The 24,127-nt window shown below is 48.9% G+C and overlaps 1 protein-coding gene across 6 annotated transcripts in view; it reads right to left on the bottom strand.

The window, feature by feature from the left end:
• The window catches only part of SPNS1 (SPNS lysolipid transporter 1, lysophospholipid), a 194,249-nt gene that overhangs the window by 49,065 nt on the left and 121,057 nt on the right, over window positions 1-24,127 (bottom strand). For all 6 annotated transcript variants that reach the window (XM_085618955.1, XM_085618957.1, XM_085618958.1 and 3 more), the window contains 2 exons: window positions 23,095-23,193; window positions 19,588-19,759 (listed from right to left, as the gene is read on the bottom strand). In XM_085618955.1, coding sequence (XP_085475081.1) covers window positions 19,588-19,759; window positions 23,095-23,193 — 271 coding nt within the window. The remainder of the gene's footprint in view (window positions 1-19,587; window positions 19,760-23,094; window positions 23,194-24,127) is intronic.

Here is a 24,127-nt window from a genome sequence, read left to right as displayed (position 1 = left end):
GCTCCGAAGTTATCCTTCGGTCGTGGAGAATCATCCTGCCAGTGTCGGCGTCGATGACACGTGCCGGAGACGTCTCAGCAGGTGTGACCGTAGGTTGGGTGACCCGTGTCCTGAGTTGGAACATTTTTGGGATTGTCGACGGAGGCAAGCCGAAGGTAATGTTGGCCGGCACCGAAGAGGCTGCCGGAGCTCCGATCGAACCGGAACCCGACGTGTCCTGGAGGACAGCCGTGGTTTTGCTGCCTTGCGTCGCACCAGGTCGTACTTGGGGCGCCTTTGAGGCTTTGGCACCGGCCAGGTTCGTAGAGGCGGCCGTGGATTTTTTCGGCGCCGGCGGTTCATCGAATCGAGGTGCGGAGATCACCGTCGAAGTTTTCGATACGTGAGGCTTAGGTGTCGTCGAGGGAGCGATGCGAGACACAGCAGGCGGTACGGCCCTCGGTGTCGTTGGTGCCGGTAGCCGAGCAGGTTTGTCGGTGCCGATGGCCTTTTTCCGTTTGTCGACTCCAACGTCGCCCTCTTCAAGTTCGGCACCGAAGTCTCTCTTGGTGCGGTCGGTGCCGACGCGTTGCGCTGGCGTCGAAGGCCTCGATCCGACCAGCGCCACTTTCAGTTTCGGTTTCGGTGGAACCGGAGCAGCTTTCGGTTTCGGTTTTGTGGTAGGGAAACCAGCTTGTTTATGCAGTAATGGCTGCCGCTGAACGTCCGAGGCCGGGCCCGAGGGCGGGGCCGAAGAACTGCGGGATGGGTCTCGGGTAAGGCCCGAAGGCGATCCCTCGACCGGAGCCATAGGCTGTGGCACTGGTGTTTCTTCGGTCTGAACAGGTAGGCCTTGTTCATCATTGGAGCTACTCTCTTCGGCCCCTAAGGCCTCCTTGTCGTCTCCTACCTCGGTGTCGTCTTCACCTCTGTGGAAGAGTGACACGTCTACCTCGTCCGATCCGGGTTCGTGTTCGGAAACGGGACTGGAGGGCAAGACTTCTAGTTCCTCGACGTCTTCGGCCTCGTCGAAGATGTCTGTTGGGGCCGGTGCCGCGTGCTGCGCCTAGAGTCTCGCCGCTCGCCGATTCCGTAGAGTCTTCTTGGAACGGAACCGGGCACAGGCCATGCATGTCGATTCGTCGTGGTCCGGCGAAAGGCATTTGTTGCACACCGGATGGACGTCGATGTGTGGGTACTTCGCATTGCATACCGGACACCTTTTGAATGGCGTCCTCGATTCCATCGTCGAAGTAGTCGATGGACAGGTAAATGCGAAAAAAGTCGGTGCTGAAAGTTAGTAAACTAACAGGATTGTATCGAAACCCGATCGATAAACAGTACCGACGCAAACTAAAGGCCTTTTGGCCTCGACAAAATATTTTCCTAACTTGAGCTAAGATAGCACATCCGAACCCAATGGCGGAAAAAAACAATCTGAGGATGGAGAGGATGCCCATGCGCACTGTAGTCCAGGGGAGGAGTCACCTATCCAAGGATACTTCGAAGACTCTTCCAGGACAACAACGTGCAAACATCCGGACCCAACACTAGGCGGCGATCTATGCACAGATATGAATTCAGCAGCCCACATGCCTCGAACCCATGTTTACAACCCTTCCCACCCTCTCATTTCTTTTTTAGAATTACCCCCCCATCCGCCCATTGCTACTTTCAATTTCCCTCATCCTCTCAAATCTGCTTTTAGTTCTCTCCCACCCTCCCTTAGTTGCTTTCAATCTACCCCCCTCCGCCACCTCCCCTCCCGTTGTTGCTTTTACTTCCCAAATGCCACAAAGGAAGAAAAAGCGAGTGGCACAGGCAGGAATGTATTCCTGAATCAGACTACATGACCCAGTGTTTGGTAATTGTATAGCGGATAATGTGTTGCATGGTTAAACACTTGTAAGGCCCCAAAGGCAAGACCTATTGGCTATGCCAATGCTTGTTTATTTAGTTTTTGTTCCTTCAAAATAATCACTAGAAGTAATTAACTGCACTCAAGCTGCCAGGCTTCACTGTTTTATTTGGTGTTCTGTTCACAACGTTTGAGCATGCAAGAAATACAGCGTGGTTATCCATGAATACTCAACACTGGCAGACTGGTCATAAAGAGCTTGGATACTCTTTTTGTCTGGACCCTTGTTGGTGGACGCCGCTTGTTGTTTCCTTGGCCCTGTGGACTTGGGCTTGGTGCTGCGGACCTGGGCTTGCTGCCGTTTACACATCTCGCCGCACCCGCTTTGCGGTTGCTGCTTTGTACAGCTGGTGGTGACGCCGCGAGGCGGCTGGGTGGCTCAAACAGGGAGGAGCATCGCGCAGCAGGGACTCACTCTCCCAGGAGTCCCTGCACGGCCCCTGACACCTGGCTGCGCACTCTGTGAGCCCCGCCCCCGGTCCGCTATATCCCATACTTATTTGGTATTACTCCACGCTTTGCGGGACGCGCCGGGAGAAGCCCGGGACAAGGGCGGGACCGTCTGTGGCCATCAGGGGCCGGAGGAGGCCGGGCTGGGCCATTTATCGAAGTCGCCCTGGCAAGGAACATTGATTTGGCCCTTCCTATCCGGCGATATTTGCTTTCTCCTGTGAGACGCACTCAGGTTTCCCCTCTACCCCTCTGGGTAGCGCGCTGGTGTAAATTCGGGCCTGTTGTCCATCCTCAAATGCCGATGGCAACTCGCTCGAATAAATTGCGTAGGGGGGGGGGGGGGGGTGACTGTGTGAGCGGCACCATGGATCAATTTTTAACGCGTGCCTTTTCCATTGTAGAGAAGGAGATTGCCCTCTCTTACCAACAAACGCTCATCCCTGGGCAACCTGGCACTAGCCTCATCTCCTGTCCATGTTCCTGTTTCCCTGATTGATGATCCTTCACCTCATGATGACCAACGAGTTAACAGAATTGGGGCAAGCCTGGATAGGTTGTGTCTAATTGCCCAGGGTGGTGTTAATTTAATAGACCCAGATAGTCCTCTAACACTCCAGCTACCCTGTCCCGCAGTCACAAATTTTCCTGTGTCTCAGGCCTCTAATATTCTCTCCCCTCAGCCGGATTTTCAAGCACAGGTAGTGGGGGGAGCTGCTCCAGTCAAAAAGAAACGTGTTGTCAGCCCTCGTAGGGGGAATTTGTTTAAACCCCATAATAAGCTAAGGAAGAAAAATCTTCATAAGGGGGTTGCATTCGGGAAGAGCCAAGGGGTGGGGTTAGATCCCTTAAAAAATCAGCAGGCAGTAGCAGGGGTGAATAATCTCCAGCAACAGCCGATTGTAGGATTAGATCCGGCCTCACACTTTGGTGCGCCCTCGGAGAGTCTCTTGCTCCCTAAGTTTGAGTGCTTAGTGAAATCACGGATATTCCCGGTTATAGAGAGGTTAAAAAAACTGCCAGAGCGGGTGGATGCCTTTGAACAGACTGTCCTTGACAACTTTTTCTCGGTAAAATCCTTGATCAAATTGCACTCGAAAATTAGAGAGGATGGGCAATCTTCTCACTTTTCACCTGGGCCCCCTGCAAGGAGTCCGGGTCTAACATTAGTTACAGTGGGGAAGACACAGGTTGTAACCGGGGAAAGCGTGTCATGTAATCCCACTCAGCCGATCACCGAAGGACCTGGAAGCACAGCTACGACCGAAGACGCCCAAGGTCCAAGCGCCGCGGCCCTGTTCCTGGGTCGTGGCTCAAGGCAAGTGACCGCTCGGGGATCGTTGTGGTGGTGGGCTGGGCAGGGCTGCATGGGGCTGTAAATGTGGCACAAGAGGGTTGGAGGTGAAAACTTTGCCGCTACTGACCATTGCTCCTTTTGTTGAACGAACAGCACCCAGTCCCACCTAGAACGAGCACCTTAGTCACTTAACACCCTTTTTAGGAACACAATCCCTGGTGACGGTAGCACAAGAGAAGACTAGCGCATGAACCAAGCAGTAACTCAGCCTCTTTGTTATTTTTCCATGTCCCTGGGGCCCGGAATCCTGTACGATCAGCCAGAGAAGACAACAACAGGAAGAGAGATTAGTTCCGGACCTCACAAGGGAAGACCACGGCCGACAAGGGACGAGAAACCTTTGGTGTTCTGCCTACTCTACTTATTTAGACTTACGTTTGTACTTTGCCACAGCACTTGAGAAAAAGATATTAAAGAAGCAGAGACTTCTTTGAACAAAAACTTTATTTTTGTTTCCGTCATTTTTCTGACAATCCATCCACTTCCCCACAGGTTGGGCAGCGGCCCGGCGGCCACTGCCACCAGGCTATTACAGGGGCACATACTTATAATAGGGCTGGACATACATCTAGGATAGATTACATCCTCTTAGATTTTCGTCTCTGGTCTCATTTGGTAGACATGGAGGTCGTTGCATCTACGGATAGCGACCACAACCCACTTTCTTTGAGCCTAACCCCCTTATGGTGTAAAAACATCAGTCGTGAAACCCCTCCTGTCATAAGGTTGACCGGAGAAGTCTGCCCTTCGAATTGCGGGAGGCGGTTATAATGGGACAAGTTTGTCCTTGACGAGGAGAAGGTCACGGGCATAAGGGTAATCATGTCAAACATCTTACCAAGGTTATCAGCTGTTACATTAAATGCTGTCGAGGTTTCCTCCCTATTAAGTAGCACCATCAGATCAATAGGGGATCTTTTTGTTATCCCCACTCGAGTGGACGGCGATCGGAGGGCGTCTCGCCCCAAGGGTAACCCTGGCTGGTACTCCGCCCCCTGTCGGAAAGCGAAGCGGGAATTAATTATGGCAGTGAAGAAAGGGGACGGAGGTTTAGTGGCGGCCGCGCGGAAGAAGTACAGGTCAGCACAACAGGTCGCAAAGAGAGACTGGGAGGACAAGTTCTGGAGCGACCTGAAATCCGCAAGTGCAGAGAAAAATCCTAGGGGTTTTTGGAACGTAATTAGAGCCAAACACAGGCCCATAGATTCGCTCATTACTTGTAACATCTCTGAGGAGTCCTGGTTTGAGCACTTTTCTTCTCTCTACACCGTGAACTTGGAGGATGAACTAGACCCTTTTGTCCCACCTATTTTTGGTTGTCATGACCCAGGGGCGGATGTCCTCTTCACAGCTAGGGAGGTCGAACACTCTATTAAATCCCTTGTCCCGTTGATAGCTGCAAGGCCGGATGGTTTGCCTGGGGACCTGTTCCGCCTTAATTCGGGAGAGTGGGGGGTTCTTATTGCTTCCTTGCTTAATGCATCTAGGCTAGGAGCTTCATTCCCAGAGTCATGGATGGGTGCAGACGTCGTCCCGATCTTTAAGAAAGGGTCCCGGGATGACCCAACTAACTATCGCCCCATAAGCTTGATAGACTCTTCCCAAAAAGTGGCAGGGAAAGTTATTCTGAGTAGGGTTCTTCAATGGTTAGAAGAGAATAAAATATTGTCTGACTTCCAAGCAGGCTTCAGGGCTGGCACCGGGACCATCGAACAGTCATTTAGACTGTTGATGCTTTACTGGAAGGTGGTAGTGATAGGCAAAGGCAGTCTGTATCTGGTATTTATTGACCTGCGGACTGCCTTTGACCTAGTACCCCGGGGGCGCCTCTGGCGGGTCTTGGCAAAACTAGGTATGCCCCCGTACCTACTGTGTCTAATAATAAAACTCCATGAGAACAACTTCGCGCAGGTGAGGTGGGGAACCCAGGGACAAAGGACTGCTCGTATTAAAGTTAGCAGAGGTGTGCGCCAGGGGTACGTCCTCGCTCCCACCCTCTTCTCACTTTATATAAATGGGGTAGTGGACCATCTCCTTAAAATCCCAGCAGATACACCATCCTTGGCAGGGAGGAAGATCCCAACCCTACTTTTCGCTGATGATACCCTGCTAATTTCCAAGACCCCGGCTGTCTTACAGAGTCTCTTGGATGGCTTTGATCAATTCTGCAAGCTAACAGGGTTAAAGATCAACACTGGCAAAACCAAGTTCCTTGTTTTGAACCCCCCCAAAAAACTTGGACGGCCTCCAGTGCTTAACATGGCTCCTTTGGAAAGGGTCAAGGAATTTGATTATTTGGGCATACGCCTCCTTGATAATATGAAGTGGGACAGTCACCTCTACAAAATGACCTTAAGCCATAAAAGGGTGGCGGGAGCTCTTCTGAAGGAGCAGAAGGCATCCTCTATGAAACCTATCGCCCCGGTGCTCGACATTTATGCTGCTAGAGGCGTTAGTGCGGCGCTCTATGGAGCGGAGCTATGGGGCGCTCAGAATATGAGCCAGTTAGTGTGCTCAGAGAATAACTTTCTGAGGGGCTTGATGTCCCTTCCTAAGAGCACTCCTACTCTTCCCCTTCTGTTGGACATGGGGTGTCGTTCCATCCGGGACCAGGCCAGGCTGCGTCCTCTCTTGCTGTGGGCTCGCCTCTGGAGGGTTCCGGAACTGGCCAGTTATGCCGAGGGGCTAAAGGAGATTTTAGGTTTGTCTGGATGGGCAAAAATAAGGTGGTTAAGGGACGTGAAAAGCTTGCTGATAGATCTTGGTCTTGAGGGGGCTTGGCACTCTCGGTCTGCCCCTCCCAAAGCAGTCTTGAAGAACTTATACTGGTCTTGGGTAACAAGTAAAAGAAATACCGATCTTAACCTGTGCCATGCCTCCAGGGATTTCTTGCTTGTAAAGGATGTGGCAGTTCGGGAACTTTACTTGGACCTTATTACAATCTCCAGGGATAGAGCCCTGTTTTTCAAGTTCAGAATTGGTGTGTTGCCGGTGAGAATATTGACCGCCCGGTGGAAACCTCCGGCCCAAACCACACCCTATTGTCCTTTCTGCCCGTCGAAGATAGAGTCGATTCCCCATTTTTTGTTTGTATGCCCTGCCTACAAAGCGCCCCGCGCTAGGTGGCTAAAGCCACTGTGCAGGGAGTTGGGTACTCGACTATGCAGCGTCGCCCTGCGAATTTTGAGCTCAGATACCCGGCCGCTGTATGTTTGTGGCTTAGCCAAATACTTAAGCTGGGCATGGCTTATCAGGGCAAAAGGGCTTTTACTAATTGCTTAATAATGGTCCTTTGATTCGACCTTTTTTAGTTACTTATTGTTTATGTTTTTATAGGTTTTAATTTACTTTGTTGTGTTTTTATTGCTGTAATGCTTTTTAAGATAGTTTTTTATCGAAATAAAGCTACTTTGACTGACTGGAATGCTTTGTATGTTTAAAGAAGGTGCAAAACATGGGGCAGTCCACAGAAATCCAGTGCATGACCACCATAAACTTACATGGTGCGGGAGAGTGCCTCATACGTCTCTATGGAGGGTAATGTGCGGAATATTATGAGGATGCCAGCAGACAGACCTTTTTGCCTATTAAATGTGCAGATTTAAAGCTTGGCAAACCCAACCAGAAAACGTAAAGCAAACATTGACAAAGAACACTTAACACACGATATTACAACCGTAACCCCGAAATGAACTATTTTTGTGGGATGTGCACAAGCACAATGGAGTCACCTACAGTAAAGAGAACAAGTGGCTGAAGTAGGCTGACCTATTTGCCCCATGCTGTATGTATCTCAAAGGCCAGATCTGAAAAGGATGTGCAGCAGAGAGCTAAAGCCACAGGGTTACATAGTTCATGTTTACGCCCAGATACAAATGAGGGGGTAAATTGTTTTAACTTTGAGGTTTCATCTATATTCAATGGTTGAGAGAGTTCATTCTTCTTGGCTTCAAATCACCCAAGTGGTTCCATAAGTAAAGCTGTACATCAGCATGATTGAACACACAAGATGATGGACGGAATGTTGCACATTGTCAAAACATTCACCCCCAGTCACAGATCTGGGTTTAATCCATCATTATTTTGCTCACCACGCCACCCCAGTTCAGACATGGTCATATGCACATCAGTCTTGACCCTGTGCCTTATGGGAACAGTCCAGCCCGAACTGCTAAGCCATGTCTTCCCTGGACCGGAATCAAGCATCCTAGGACCGGTTTCGGGGTTTCACCCCTCTTCAGCCAGGATAGCTTGACTCCAGTGGCGTAGTGAGCGCGGGACCCACGTCTGGGCATACCCTTCCCACATAGGGCGAACAGCAAAACACACAAGATGATGGACGGAATGTTGCACATTGTTAAAACATTCACCCCCAGTCACAGATCTGGGTTTAATCCATTGTTATTTTGCTCACCACGCCACCCCAGTTCAGACATGGTCATATGCAAATCAGTCTTGACCCTGTGCCTCATGGGAACAGTCCAGCCCGAACTGCTAAGCCATGTCTTCCCTGGACCGGAATCAAGCATCCTAGGACCGGTTTCGGGGTTTCACCCCTCTTCAGCCAGGATAGCTTGACTCCAGTGGCGTAGTGAGCGCGGGACCCACGTCTGGGCATACCCTTCCCACATAGGGCGAACAGCAAAACACACAAGATGATGGACGGAATGTTGCACATTGTTAAAACATTCACCCCCAGTCACAGATCTGGGTTTAATCCATCGTTATTTTGCTCACCACGCCACCTCAGTTCAGACATGGTCATATGCAAATCAGTCTTGACCCTGTGCCTCATGCGAACAGTCCAGCCCGAACTGCTAAGCCATGTCTTCCCTGGACCGAAATCAAGCATCCTAGGACCGGTTTCGGGGTTTCACCCCTCTTCAGCCAGGATAGCTTGACTCCAGTGGCGTAGTGAGCACGGGACCCAAGCTATCCTGGCTGAAGAGGGGTGAAACCCCGAACCCGGTCCTAGGATGCTTGTTTCCAGTCCAGGGAGGACCTGGCTTAGCAGTTCGGGCTGAACTGTTCCCATGAGGCACAGGGTCAAGACTGATTTGTATATGGCTGGGTTCAAACTGGAATGGCATGGTGAGCAAAAAAACGATGGATTTAGGCCCAGATCTCTGTACTGGGGTGAATGTATGACATTGTTCTGCATTCTGTCCATCAACTGTTGTTTTTGCATAAGCATGATTGAGCAATTCATATTCATTTGAATCTTGGAGCATACCCATTCAGATGCCTATAGCTTGTCCATAATGCTGCAGCCATTCTACAGAAGTCTTGAGGGTCGACCTCTTAAGATTCCAAAGGTGACCCTTGGCGAACACCAGAAAATATCTGGTCTTGAAAGATTTATATAAATTGCAACAGAACGCAAAAGGCCCTCACTGGAGCCCTATTATCTGGTATAGCAACAAACACAGCTCAAGAAGTCCTGGGTGAATAAATTCACATTCTCGGAGTACAAAGTAACAGAACACAAAAATAAGTTCAGTTGATGGTATTTGTGGTATACATTCTGTGTTTTGTTCTCCTCCAATATCCATACATTGGTCCATTTTAATCCAAACTAAAATACCTATGGGAAAAAGATCAACGATTCCCATGCACTTTAGAAGACAATGGAGTGGAACTTGTGCTAGGACTGTACTTCTTTTGCACTGGGTGAGGACCTGGATCTGCTGCGATAGAGATATCAGCTGTTGCCATTTAACGCAGCGGTAATATCAAGCCCTGAGCCTCCCGAGGACGAAAGGAAATTGTTGCCTACCCATAAGCATCTGTTCGCAGGATGCAGTGCTATAGATTTACATGGTCTGCATACACCTGCCATTTAGTGTTGGGCTCCGACATTTGCAAATTGTTATTCTTTAAAGACATCTTTCGAGTCACAAGATATATATTAACTGCTCCTTGAACTGGCAGTGCATATTGGGACCAACTCTATTTTAGATTTTTTTTTCACAGTTGTGAGAGTAGAATGGAGGGGTGAGTAGAGACTCTTTGGTGCACATTTGTACTGCAAAAGGAGTTAATAATCAAAGAGAAGAAATCTGTGATCAGCACCACACACTTCCAGGGAGGAGTGTGGGAGTGTGTAATTCTACAGCACTACACACTATGAAAAGATGCTTATAGGGTAAGTTAGACTCTCCATTGTTAGCATGTGTTTCTTTAGATACATACGCTTTGCATAGGCTGAAATGAAAGAACCCTCTTACAAGTAGTGACTAGCATGTGGGTGATGCAGCTGTCTGAAATAGAGTCTTTAAGACCAACTGGTAAACCATAGCCTGTTGTCTGTCGAGGACAGCCACAGAGTAGTGTTTGATAAACAAATGGGGGCTGGCCAGGTGGCTGCTTTACATATATCGGCCTGGGAAAGTTCCCTAAGAATGCTATAGTTGCGGTTTTCTTCCATGTGGCATGTGCCCAGGATATAAGCAGTAGCGCTCTGTTGACTTTGTGATAAAAAGTCTGAAAGCACTTTGCTATCCATTTGGCAATACCAGCTTTGGATATAGGACGGCTTTTGTGGGACTTTGTGAAGGCTACAAACAGCTGGTCTGCGAGGGAAAGGTTTCGTCCTCTCAATAGAATACAAGAGTGTGTGTTTAATATCGAAAGTGCTTAGGGCTCTCTCTGCTACTAAGTCTGGTCGAGGAAGAAGACTGGGAGTTCTTTTGCCTGATAAAGGTGGAAAGAGGAAGCCACTTTAGATACGAACTTAGGGTTGGTTCTAAATACTACACTGTCCTTAGGAACCTGAAAGAGAGGTTCTTGTAACGTGAGGGATAGCAGTTCAAAAGTACATCTCAGAGTACCTACTGCAACAAGTAAGCCTACCTTCCAGGAAAAGTACTGGAGAGTTCAAGGGCTCGTGAGGTGCCCCTATGAGTCTAGTAAGGGCAAAATTGAGATTACACACTGGGGCAGGGGAACCATGAGGGGAATGACCCTTTTGAGACTCTCCATTAATGACTTCATCACTGGTGTCCAGAAGAGGGATGAGTGTTCCCTGTTTTGCATTTATGCTGCTATGGCTGTCAAGTGAAGCCTTATGGATGTATAGGCTAAGCCGGACTTCTGTAAATGGGATTAAGTAGCATGTATTGTCCTGGATGGCAGGTTTTAGGGGGTCCATGTGTTCAGGGATGTAGTAGTGGACACATCTCTCCCGCTTGGCAGCATAACATGCCTGTGTGGTTGGTCTGCGGAATTCTCAGAAGATGTCCATGCATTCCTGTGCGAGATGTAGGTAAATAAAACTCTAGGGCCTCAGGTATCAGATCGCTAAATTGAGTTGCTTGCAGTCTGGGTGCCTGAGCCTCTGGTAAGAAGGTCTGGCTTGTTGACATTTTGAGGAGTACTGAATACAGGGGCTGGCTGGCAGAGGTGGAGACTACGAGCACGAGGGTCTGGAACATCTGCCACATTTTTCACACCAAAAATAGAAGATGCAGAAAATCAAAAGCATATGTTCCTGACCAGATCATCCATAGTGCATTGCCCTTGGACTGCAATTACCTAGATACGAATCTAGGTCATTTTCCGTTTTAAAGGTGCCCAGTGTTCTAAGTAGAGGAGGAGGACTTCTGGGTGGAGTTCCTACTTGTTGACTTGTTGGTGCATCCTTCTAAAAAAGTATTTGAGGTCGTCGCCCACCCCCCAAAAGTTAATTCACCATCTGGTGACTGCAGTGGGAGAGCACCCAATGGCAGAAGGTCTGAGCTAACAAGGAGAGTGCTGCCCAGCTTCTGTAGGTAGTACATGGCTGTAATGTTGTCTGTAGTGACTAGTACCACTTTTCCTCAAATGAGTGGAAGGAAGGTTTTGAGGATGAGACGGATTGCTAAGAGCTCAAGGTAGTTGATGTGGTGCCCCTGTAGAAGAGGGGGTCAACACTGCTTCTACTGTAGCTAGACTGATATTTAACACGCCTGCCGGCTTAAAAGGTATCAGTGGTAATGGTGACTTGCAGGATGGTGTCTAGGTTGACGGGGCTGTGGTCCAGTAAGGGCCTGTGGGAACTGTCTGTCTTGGGGATAAGGAAGTAGAGAGTAAACTCCTTTGCCCCAGTGTTTGGGTGGGGGGAACTGGTTCTATTGCTCCTTTTTAGAGGAGTGCTAGGACCTCTTGCTCTTGGAGGCTGTAATGTTCTCTGCTGAGGCTATGATTGCGAGGTTGGGAGGCAGTGTGAGAAGTTCTAGGCCATAGCCATGGCGAGCAATGCTAGGACCCACTTGTCGGATGTGATTTACCATCAGCGTGGAAGGAAAAACTGAAGTTTTCCCCTCACAGGTGTTATGCGGTTCAAGGGAGGGATATAGGAAGTCACTGTTTGGAGGTGGAGGCCCCCTTGCTGGAACCCACTTGCCCTCTCTGCCCCTTATTGCTGCCTCTGTGGGAGTCCCTAGTGTATGCGGTGCCTAATGTTGATTGGTCTTCTGTTGCTACCTCCGATAGGAGGAGGTAGACTTGGCGGAAGTTGTCTTGGAACCTGCCCTATATTCAGGTCTTTGAAAAGAGCCTCTGGCTGTTAAGGCCTGGAGGGCACCCATGGCTTCGGCAGTGTTGCTGTATTTTTTTTAGCATTTGTCTCTGCTCTTCAACCCCTTGCAAAAGACCACCAGTGGGCCCTGCGTGACTCCCAGAGTTATGTAACGCAGCTGGAGAAATGGGCGGTCGACCTGGAGGAAAGATCCTGGAGGAGCAATATTTGGATTTTGGCTCTGCCAGAGGCAGCTGAGGGATCGGACCCCATCGCATACCTGGAGGCCTGGTTCAAGTACTTCACCCCGCCCCGGACCTTACACCCTTCTTCTCTCTCAAGAGGGCCCATCGTGTCCAGATGCAGCACCCGCCCCCACCTGCCTCCAGGCTCCCTCCCACCCCGCCACCCCCCACTGTTGGCTAAATTCCTGTACTACAAAGATAGAGACACTGCAGTGCGTGCCACCAGACAATATAGGCCCTTTCGAGTGGAAGACATCCATGTCATGCTGTTCCCAGACTACACCCGGGCCGTGCAGTGCCAGCATTCGTCCTTCATGGAGGTCAAATGACGCCTCTGCCAGCAGGGAGTGCAATACTCACTGCTATTTCAAGCACACCGCAAGATAATCTTTGAGGGCACCACCTTCTTTTACTGACCCCGCTGAGGTGTCAGACTGGATTGACCAGCACTCAAATTGACCCAGGCTCTCAGAAGCTGGTCCATCCTGCGAGCCCATGGACCCTGTACAAGAGGCGCCAAAGGATGCGGACCCCATCATGTTCAAGGTCCCTGCCCCGGGGCTTCACATCTGCCTCCCCAGATCTGGAGCAAATTATCGCAGACGTTGGAAAGCTCTGCAGGCTGCGGCGGATCTGGGCCCTACCTCCGTGGCCTCCATCAACGAGAGAGGGCCTCCACATCTTTACCACCGAGTAAGATTCCAGCAATTCGGGCACCTCTCGGGTCGAATCAACGATGCCAACCATTGTGACTCCCCAAACAGCTGACACTCATTTAATTGTCCTCTGCGTAGCTTCCGATCTCTCTCTCAGAGCTGGCTGTGCCAGGATTGGAGAGCCAGCGCAACACTGGCCCCGTATATTTTGCTTCCCCAACCCTTTTAACTCTACCAACTCCATATAGGCTACACGCAACACTTGCTCTGGGCACCTAGTCAGCTCGCCCCCTTGATGCACTAAAGCACTTTCGCCATGCTTTATTTGGACGTACTGTCGGTTGAAATAGGTCCCCTGTGTTGAGAATATGTCCCTCCCCAGTTATCTCCCTACATCCTCGTACTCTCCTTTTTGTTCGTACCGCTACACTCTGGGGACTGTTGTCTTCTAGGCAGCGGTGAGGCTGTAAACGCACTTCCCTCTCCACCTTTCTCCATCACATCGCTCTCATTATGGCACCTAACGCTGACATCAGTTTCCTCACTCTGAACGTACGAGGCACGCACACAGCCCACAAGTGCTTCATGATATACTCCTATAGCAAGCGTCAACAGACACATATAGCTCTTGTGCAAGAGACACACCTTATGGTGGTAGAACTAGCTTGTCTGCGTAAGTGGTGGCGGGGACCCGTCTGTGCCACTACTTATTCGGCATTCGCGTTGGAGGAGTGGGTGTGGGGGGGCAAGGGTATGGTTGCGGCCTGGCATCCTCTCCCAGGAAACACATAGGGCGGTTGATACTGTGGGGCGATATGCATTAATCAAAGGTCTTCTAGATGGTCAACCGGTACCCTTGGGAAGCACCTATGCATCCAACACAAAGCAGGGGAAATTCTGGAACTCCCTTTCAGGTGTCTTGGCCCAATTCACAGGCTCACCATGGATATTAGGGGAAGATTACAATTGTGCGCTTGATCTCTCCCTAGACAGGTCCCACCTGCCCATCCCTCACTCCCTGCCCACGTGCAAACTGAGCGCTTCCAAGTATGGGTACAGCACTGGTTGCTCCAGAATGCCTGGAGAACCCGGCACCTCACGACTAAATTATACTAATTTTACTCTACCCCGCACAAAATCTATGTAAGCCTTGATCGATTCTTGTGCTCGCCCTTGATCGTCCCACTGGTTCAGCATGTGGAATATCTGAGGCAGGTCCTGATCTGATCACGACGTGCACCTCATAACCCTTAAATGGCGCCCCCCTGTACTTCCTGCCGCTGTTTGGCAGCTGCCGTGTAACTGTCTTGAAGACCAGGTGTTTCGAGGCAAACATTTGCTGCTATTTTTCAAAAAACTCTAACACAGCCTCCACCAGATTTCTGGAATGGGACGCTTTCAAGGCAGTAACTAGAGGGGCATGTATCCAGCAGCTAGTAGGAGTCCGTACAACGCTTGAACCTGACTAGCTTTAGGCAGAGCGCAAGCTTGCTGCCCTCAGCAGGACAGCGGCCCCCATCCCGGCGCTTGCGGCCCAGGTGGCGGAGGCACATACCACCCACGTGGGTCTGCTAACAGACCTCAGGTGTCACAACTTCAAAGCAGACGCCGCAAGGGTGCATCGGGAAGGAGACAGGCAAGAAGCACCCCCGGCATGGCTTATTCACCAGGATTCGGACTCTCACCCCATAACTGAAGTGGTCACCCCTTCTGGCGTTGCGGTCCATGCCCAAACTGATATCCTGCAGACCTTCTACAACTACTCTGCTGAGGTGTACAGGGCCTGCAGCTTGATTCCTCACAATCCATAGACCAGTTCCTCGCCGCTCTCACTCTGCCCCAGATGCCTTCCCAGGTGAAGGCCTCCATGGACGTGGACACTACACTGGCTGATGTGAAACAGGTGATCCTGGACATGGTCCATTATAAAGCCCCGGGCTTGGACGGCTTGCCATTCGAATACTACAATGCCTTTTCCAACTTGTTGGTACCCCAGTTGACAGAAATGTACAGGGCGGCCTGGTCCTGGACAGGGATTTAAATAACCTGTCCTGGCCCTATTTGTTTTATGGTACTTCGTCACATGGGAGTGGGACCTTAACTCCGAGCTTACAATAAGCTACTATATTCAAACCCCTCCTCGCGGGTACCCCTGGATTGTTACATCTCCGCTCCTTTCTCTGTGACCCAGGGCACACGTCAGGGATGTCCACTCTGCCCCCTGCTCTTCGCCCAGCAATAAGGCATCCCCCTGATGGGCGAAACCCACAGTGTGTCCTAGTACGCAGATGACCTGCTTCTTTATCTGCAGGACATCTCAACCAACCTCAAACCTCTTTGGGCCAAGTTGTTGGACTTCGCAGACGCGGCCGGGCTGAGGGTTAGTTGGGCGAAATCCTCGGTCTATCCGCAGGAGGTGCGCATTGGCGATTCCAGCTTCGCCTGGCATGAGCGGACACCTCGCTACCTGGGCGTCCGCCTGTACCATACCATACCATAACAACCCCCCCCACATGATCTCAATGAGGGTAATCACGGTAGAATACTGGTGGGCATACGCCTATTGGTGGGATTTTGGAGGACTCTTCCCCTGGCCCCCACAGGGAAAATCGCATTGGCAAAAATGGTCCTCCTACCTAGTCTCCTTTATTATTTTGCCAATCTTCCGGTCATTCCTCCCCGCCCCTTTTACAGAGAACTGGACACCCTGCTTTGTTCCCTTATTTGGGGAAATGGCCGTCGGCAATTCGCTTTGGTTAAGCTGCAGCTACCGGTGAAAAAGGGGGGCGTGGGAGCTCCATCATTTGAGGAAAACCTCCTAGCAGCACAACTCCAGTGGCTGTCTTGCTGGACAACAGGCGCTACCTGGGAGAGTCCTGTTCGGATACTAGGCCTTTACTGGTGCCGGCAATCCGCCACCTGCTCTTCTGGGAACCCGGCCTGCCTCGGCCCATTCAATACAGGTAACTATCGCGAAGGCATGCATGCTCCGCAGCCATCATTTGTCCCGAGGGGCCCCGTTGTACACCCTGCTGCTGCCACTGTTCAGCCTGCCCTTTGGTGGAGGCTACTACACTGCCTGGGAGCTACAGACCACTCTCTTCTTGCGACGGTACCCTATTCTCCGAGGGCCAGTTACTCCCTTTCGACCAGCAGGCAGAGGAGAGTGCACTCCCCTAGGGCAATTGCTCCTTCGTAGGCAAATCATATTTGACTGCTGGCGTCTTTGGGACCTATCAGGGGTGAACCCGTGCCCCACCCAGTGCTTCACACAGTACTGACCATGGGCTGAGCCCAGCCGACACTTTATTACTTGGATATACAAGCCCATCTGTGAACTGACCCCCTTCCCCGCTAGTTCGGTTGAGTGACAAATGGGAAGAGGAGTTTGAGAGGCCACTACACGACAGAGTGGGAGCGCGCCCCGGAATTCCCCAATAAGGTTCCATGGACTCTAGTTTAAATAATATACAACTCTTTATACTGCACCGGGCATACCTGACGCCGGTGCAACTTCAGCGCCATTACCCACAGTCACAGTTCGCTTGCCCACGCTGCCAGACTTCTAGCGCAACCTTCCTTCATATGATCTGGGTCTGCTCTGTCCTGCAGCACTACTGGAACACCATCCATGCCACACAGCGCGAGGTCACGGAGCTCCCAAACATATCTTCCTGGGAAGCCTGTTTGTTAGGAATATTCTGATGAAGGAAACACTGCAAGGTCCAATCGCGGTTTGCAGCACTGGCCCCCCTTCTAGCAAAACGAGGCATCACTCTGCACTGGCGAGCACCTGAGGGCCCACCCCACTCCCCCCCCCCCCCTCGCAGCCCGGATAGGAGCAGTACATAAGTGAGGGGCTGCAGAGGAAGAAGTGCTTTGATACGAGGAGGTGCGTAGTGTGTGCCAATGCCCTATCTCCCCTGAATGGGCCATGCTACTTTTGCGCTTCTGACAGACTATTGATCATGACACTACATCTCCGTAGTCACAAGGCCCACCTGCTGTGTCTCCTTGAGCAGCCTTCCTAGGGGCCGCGGTCATGCTGCCTTCCTGAAATCTCCCCTCACTGCGCGCAAATACACCTCAGTGTCACCCCCGTGAAGAATCATAAAGCACTCCCGCTTGCCTAGGCTTATAGCACCAGCTACTCAGTTAACACTACTGCACACTGGCTTTCCCCATCTTACTCTCCCAGTCACTAACCCCGGTTTGGTACCCATGTCAGTAACTAGTTCTCCCCCTGGCATTCTTCCTTTCGGTATGCACACAAGTAGACACACCTTCTCTGGGAGCGACTTGCCCCCCAACACGCTTCATAAATATTCAGTGAACTCTGTCCTTACACTTATTGCGTGTAATGTTGCCTCAATACTAGTCATGTACCCAGCAAGCTATGTCTACGCTTTTTAATTGTATGACTATGTGAAGCTTTCTCGCTGTCTGGCAAAAAAAATTAGCAAAAAAAAAGAAATGGATAACAAATGATTCAGCTCTACCGAGAGTCCCGAACCAGGTTTGGCCCAACCCACCTGCACTATACACTTTTGGAATCTAACTCCTATTCACAACAGTCAATGCACAACAAAGATTTCTTTCCCAGTGGCTGTGGGTGTGCAGGAGCAGTTGATGGCATGGAGAGTGACATACTACTTACTTTGACTTATCAAATTAGTGCCTGTGATATTGGGCACCACTGAAGGGTGCTAATGCATAGCCAGCCTCAAGTTGCATTTGTTAAAATCTAAAAAGCTCCAGTACAAGGAAAGAGACAATGGGCTACTGAAGACTATTTGGTAATTTTGCACCACAAGCCAATAATAAAAACTATTCATGAAAAGAACGCGATGTAAATCCTTCCTACCATCACCCAAACTTGATAAGTGGGGAAGACTGCCTTTTCTCAAATGGGACAAATTGCAGTTGATAACACTGTGGTGCTGCACACTTTAGTACAAAGCAAGAAATGTACCATTTAAACTACACACAGATTTGCTGAGTTTTCCAAGGGCAGGAAGAGTAGCCCGAATTAAATGGAAGTGATGCAGAAAAACTACATCAATGGCATCCTCATAGTCTCCAATAAGTTGTATTATTACTCAGCTGATCAACTGACTCAAGTGTGCATATGAATTAGGAATAAAAATAGGATCTCAATGTAAGTATTTGAATCCTCAAGCGTCCAGTATTTTGCCTCTATGAAATTACCATTGTGTAGCCTAGAATTCAGATGCATGAAGAAACAAAAAGAATATTGATTAACAGGGTGATGTTAAGTTTCTTCTGAAGAACGTTTCATTATATAGTTCACAAAAGGATGACAGACTTCCTCTACAGACCACCACCACCTAAATATGAGAAAGTGCACTCATTTACTAAATGTTGGTTGAAGAAAATTGACATAGATGACACTACCGAATTTCCCAACTGTCCTGTTGATAAATGGATCCTCGAAGTGATAGAACAGGCAACACATATTTGAAAATGGAGGACTACTGAACACTGAGCTACAGAGGTGGCTGCTGCTGCACCACAAGACAAGAATAAGCACAAGTGAATACCAGGCCCTCCCATGAGGTTCCAACTGTGCATATATCTCTTAAAATTGGATCTCCAAGGTTTAGGCTCTGTTGCCATTGAAAGCTTTGGAGGAAGTAAGGAGAACATGTAAGAAACCTCTAATGTTCATCAGAAGAGGGTTCTATAAAGACTGAGGTCATGTCAACAGCTGCATGTCCCTTTGCCTCACTAGCCACCAAAAAGACGTTCCACAAAAAACAAAAAAAGCCCTTTCACTGTGCAATATGCCAGCGAAATTCCTACTGTGCATGGCAGCAGGCAATCTATCAAAAAATACCCCTAGTGGATAAATGAGATAGCTGAAAAGAATGACAAATATATGCTTTGGGAGGGGTTGGGGGGGGGGGGGGGGGGGTACACATTTAAAAATATTTAAGAATAATGCTTAATGACGGAAAAAGAACAACCTTTACTGCTTCAACAAAATATACATTCAAGCAAAAATGAATGAAGGGCCAGAGGCCCAGTGTTTTGGATCCTTGTGCCAACAGACACAAAAATGAGCTCTAGCACTGTGCTGCACTCAGGGATTCTGCCGGAGATTGCACCCTTCAAATGTTGTTGAAACATTCTACTTTAATGACTCTTCAAACTATCAATTCAAATTTCTTGCATGTTCTCATTTTCAGGAGAAGATTAAAAATTGATTTCATTCTAATTATTTGTAATGGCAGTTTTAAAAAAAAATACAAAAATGTCTTTAGACAATGCAAAATTAATTATTTTTGAAAGAGGCATTTACCTTTGAAATACAATAAATATTTAGGAGTATTAACACAGACACCATGGTGGAGACCTACACTGGTGCCGGCCCCCCCTCCAAGAAAGGCTCCAATACCCGGTGTTATACTTGGAAAAGTACCCCGTTACTCATCCCAGTCTGCTCTACATCAACACATAATTACCTCGTGCATATAGCTCAGCCTTTGTGCGATCTTTCTCTATGAAGACTGCAGTGGCAAGGAAGAAGGCCCCACCAATGACACCAACAAAGGCGCAGAGCATTAGGGCATACTGCAGGCTGCGGAACTCCCAGAGGTAAGAAGTCGGCTTCCCCTTCCTGATCTGATCAGAGATCTGTAACGGAATGGTGTTTGGACTGTAGTGAGATTTGAAAGCCATCAGACGGGACACACAGAAGAGAAAAGAATAAGGGATGAAGCATCATAAGGAGCATATTAAGATTGGTAGGCTGGCAATAGAAGAGGAGAGAGGGTACAGGAGAGAAAAAGTGTAGAGAGGGTGCAGAGACAGATGCGCAGGGGAGAGCAATTTCAGTGAAGAAGAGATTGATAAAAAGTGAAGAATGCAGAAAAGTTAATATGGGAGGGATAGGGAGGGTAGCAAAGAAAGAGTGGGGAATGGTAGAAAACCAGGGTTTCAATTAGTGCAATAGCAAATATTTGTCCACCTAACCTGCTTCTTAACACTTTAACTAATCAAACCACCGCTGTCCTCAAAACACCCAAGCAAAAATTAAGAATCGAGAAGCAGGGTCAACAATTTAGATACACACAATGGATTCGCACAAACAGGAATGAATCTCAAGGGACAGAGACACATTTTTCCCCTTCTCATGTCCCCCCTTCTTGTAAGGGTAATGCCATAGTAACATATCACTGCAAACTAGATAACGTCGTGGACTTGCAGTAGTAGGCTTGCAGGCCATGTGAAGGAAGGCGAGTAATCTTCATTTGTGAGCGGGTAGTATAATGCGTTTCTGGTTGGAGGACCGCATATATGGCCATAATATTTGTTCTTGGAAAGGACTTTGTTCCTGCATTTGTGTATATAAATTGAGTTTCCCGATTGGGCACAAAAGTCCTTATTCAGTGAGTTGTGGAAACTGGGTGAAGTAGAAACCAAGAGTAGGAAAAGGCCCCTATTTAACATGGTCACCCCCACTTTTTGCCTGGTAAAAGATGTGATTTCGACTGAAAGTGCACTGGTTTCCTGCTAACAAGGTCACCAGTGCTCTTTCCTAAAACTGTACTATTGTTCTCCAAATTGGCAAAACCTTTAGCACCCTCTGCAAGTACCTAGTAAATGGTACATTGATGCCTGGGGTACTAAAGATGGCCCCTAAAAGCTGCAGCAGGAATTGTGCCACCATAAGGGACCCCTCACTAATCACATGCAAGACTGCCATTGCAGGCTGCGTGTCTTGTTGCAGACAAAAGTGAAAAGATGACATCACACATTCCTGTATGCCATGTCTCCTACCACTGCATGTGATACTGGTCACCCATCCAGCAGGCCTGACAGTCCTAAGGCAGGGTGCTTAGTTCTACATGTGAGGGCATACATGCATGGCCAGATATGCCCCGTGCTTGTCAGTTCCATTACTGCCATTACAAGTGACCAGGGAAGCCATTTTAGACTATGTGCTCGACAGTGGTGAAAATGTGTCCCTCAGCTACATGATGGCTTCTCTAACAATAGAGATGTTTGTATCAGAAATCTTGTATTGGCAAACCCACTGATGTCAGTGTTGGATTTACCAATACACATACCCAGAGGGCACTTAGAAGTGCCCCCGGAAAATCTACTAGCCTCTGGTGTGCTTGCGGACTGTTTACTGCAAGCCTGCCACTGGAAATGCTGTTCTGACTTACTAGTGTGAGAGCCTTTGCTCTAAGGAGACCCAAAACAAAAGCCTGTCCCGGAAGAGGGTGTAACACCCCTTCCCACAGGTTGACCTATTGATTAGCCTTCCTTGGTTGGCAAGCCTTAAAAGTCTATCGCCTTGGAAATGTGGATCTGGCTCCCCCTCACAGGAAAGGAAGCCAACCCCTAAGTCCAGGACCCCCCTGCAACTAGACAGGTGGGAAAATTAGTCAGGTAAGGATGCCACCTCCAGGCTAGTACCACCCCTAAGGTGGGCTACTGTGAAGTGAATACGAATTTTCAGAAGTAGCATCTTTGTGATGGCATACTTAGGAAATCTGGGATAGGGTTATGCCCAGTTCCAACAGGAAGTGGTCATATAGGGGGCATAGTGACCCCAAAGGTTAGTAGCCCACTGGCTACAACCCTACACTCCCGTAATGCCCCTAGATTCAGTATTTAGCAGAGTCCTTGGTACCAGAGAAGCAGATCCTGATGACCTATGAAGTAGGACACGAAGGCCGGTGAAAGTAGAAAAGAGCGCCTGACCTGGCCCCCGCCCAGCTGACCTGTCTGCCGCTCTGTCAGCTCTACGCCAAAGTTGACTCGTCCTACAGCCGTGTGCCTCCAGAACCTGAGAGAACTGCCTGCCTGCCTTCAATAAAGACCAAGACGTCCTGTGAACAGCAGACCTTTACAGAAGAAACTCCAAAGAAAGGCCTCTGGGGCCTCCATAGCCGCCACAACCCGACAACCGAAGCCACCACTGCACCTGTCACCCACGGCCTGAGTTGAAGTGGGCTACTGGTGCCAACAAGATTCCCCACCCCTCCAGAGTTAGAGTCCAGCGCGGTTTTACCCCTCGTGGACTCCCAACATCACCTGCAGCCTGTGCATGCAGGCCCCCTTGACTGCGACTGCTCCCGGTAAGGAACCTGAAGCCTAAGGACACCTCTGCACCAGTCACCCCCAGGCCATGGAGAAGAGGGCCCCTGGGGTCCCTACGTCCCAGAGCATCGCAAGGCTTGAATCCCCCCATGTTGCTTCACCCAACTGGTCACTCAGTCAGATCCTGCAGACTCTTTTCACAGAGAACAATCTCCATAGAAACGCATTGGGCTCCCAACGCGGTTTTGCACACTGCACCCAGCGACGCTTGTGCCGCTAGTGCTGCCTTGGGCCTTGCCAACCACTCACCATTACTCCTGGAGATTGATCCTGTAAGGCGATGTATGGTACCTGCTTGCAGAACTCGCCTTATATAGGATAACATTGCAGAATTCAAAAACTGCATTGTGTCCACTTTTTAAAGTGAAAAGAATTTATATTTGAAAATGTACTTTCCTGAACGATTTTTCTCTGATGCCTAAACATATATAAAGAAATTAGCTATTTTCATAAATTTGTGTGGCTCTCCTTCTTGAGTTGTGTTGTCATTTATTAACAATTGTGTGTATCTGCAAATGTCTTTCACTCCTGTGTTAAGCCCAAGTCTGCTCAACCACACTGCCTCCTAACAGAGCATTTTGGGATTGCATAGCAAGCCATGTCCACTTATAAGGGAACCCCTGAACTCTTTACGTGGGGTATCAGATTTTTGATACATCACATAAAGAGCCAGCTTCCTAAACCAAGGAATACATTTGCAGATACTCACCTTCAAGATGACAATGCCCTTCACTTTCCTTAGTCCCCCCCTTGTGAGAGTGACCTGCCTCTCTGCTGAACTCCTGTAGCATAGGACAAACCAACCATCAGAGACCCCAGCAAAATAGGGGATTTGAGTTTGACACTATAAAACTTACCACTCCGATTAAATAGGGGCTGGTGGCATCTCCAAGGAGATGGGATATTACTATCTGGAAGGCTTCAGCAGTAGAGCGCCGTGTAGGAATCACAACATACTGTAAGAAAAAATGAACACCATTTATGTCTCCAAATTAAAAACACACAGGAGAGGTCCCTTACGGGCAAATTCTTGGAGTCCAAAGACCTATACTGCCAAGAGCTAGTGTATGATAATATAGGCCCTCCGCTTACCAGGAAGCTCTTCATGCAATGGAGGTACAGCACCCTTCCTCTCAAAGCGCACACTGCTTGCTGGACAAACTCTGAGACTTCATCACAATGCCCAGCTTGTGCGCATCCGAGGGAGTGTGACCTGCACATAATATTTTTTTGCCCGGCATATAGAAGAGCAAGACAGTACTGGCTGGTCCCACTCCTCAAAAACCTGGGCTTCAGGACCTACCTTCCGGCATACAGGATTTTAAAAAGAGATCTCTCGGCCCCAACTGTGTTTGCAGTTTCAAAATTTTTAACGGCAATGTGGCACAGTCGTACTAAATGTATTAAGCTTTTATTAACTAAATGATTGTTTTATACTCTGGTCAACCACCTGGAAACTATTACTGTATCCTTCGTTCTTTTAAAATGTTTTATAATGTATTCTTTTATGGTCCAGGTGACCGAAATAAAGATCAAGAATGAATGTAAGAGAAAACAGAATAAGGATCCTATAAAAACCTAAAAGAAAAGAAAACCAGAAAAGATGCATTGACTTGGTAGATGTTAATCTATGGCCTTTTCCATTGTTTTTACGGATAGTGACATAGGTCTTTTCGGAAGAACTAAATCCCCAGCATAATATAGAAAAGACAGTCTCTAAGACATCCCAGGCAAGAGGGTGCACCGTTTATCATGGCCTGCTAATCAAGCTGGTCTGCCAAGCACTCAAGAAGAATGGCACGATGTGCAAGAGTATTCTCCAATCCATCTGTCAATAAGGACCTTTCAATGACGAGCATGTCCCATTTAAGATCAGTGTCGCACAATCAA

This window comes from Triturus cristatus, chromosome 7, assembly GCF_964204655.1.
Source record: "Triturus cristatus chromosome 7, aTriCri1.1, whole genome shotgun sequence".
In the NCBI taxonomy this organism is placed as follows: Eukaryota; Metazoa; Chordata; class Amphibia; order Caudata; family Salamandridae; genus Triturus; species Triturus cristatus.
Note: the sequence above shows the minus strand (reverse complement) of the source record. Positions and strands in the feature narration are given on the sequence as shown.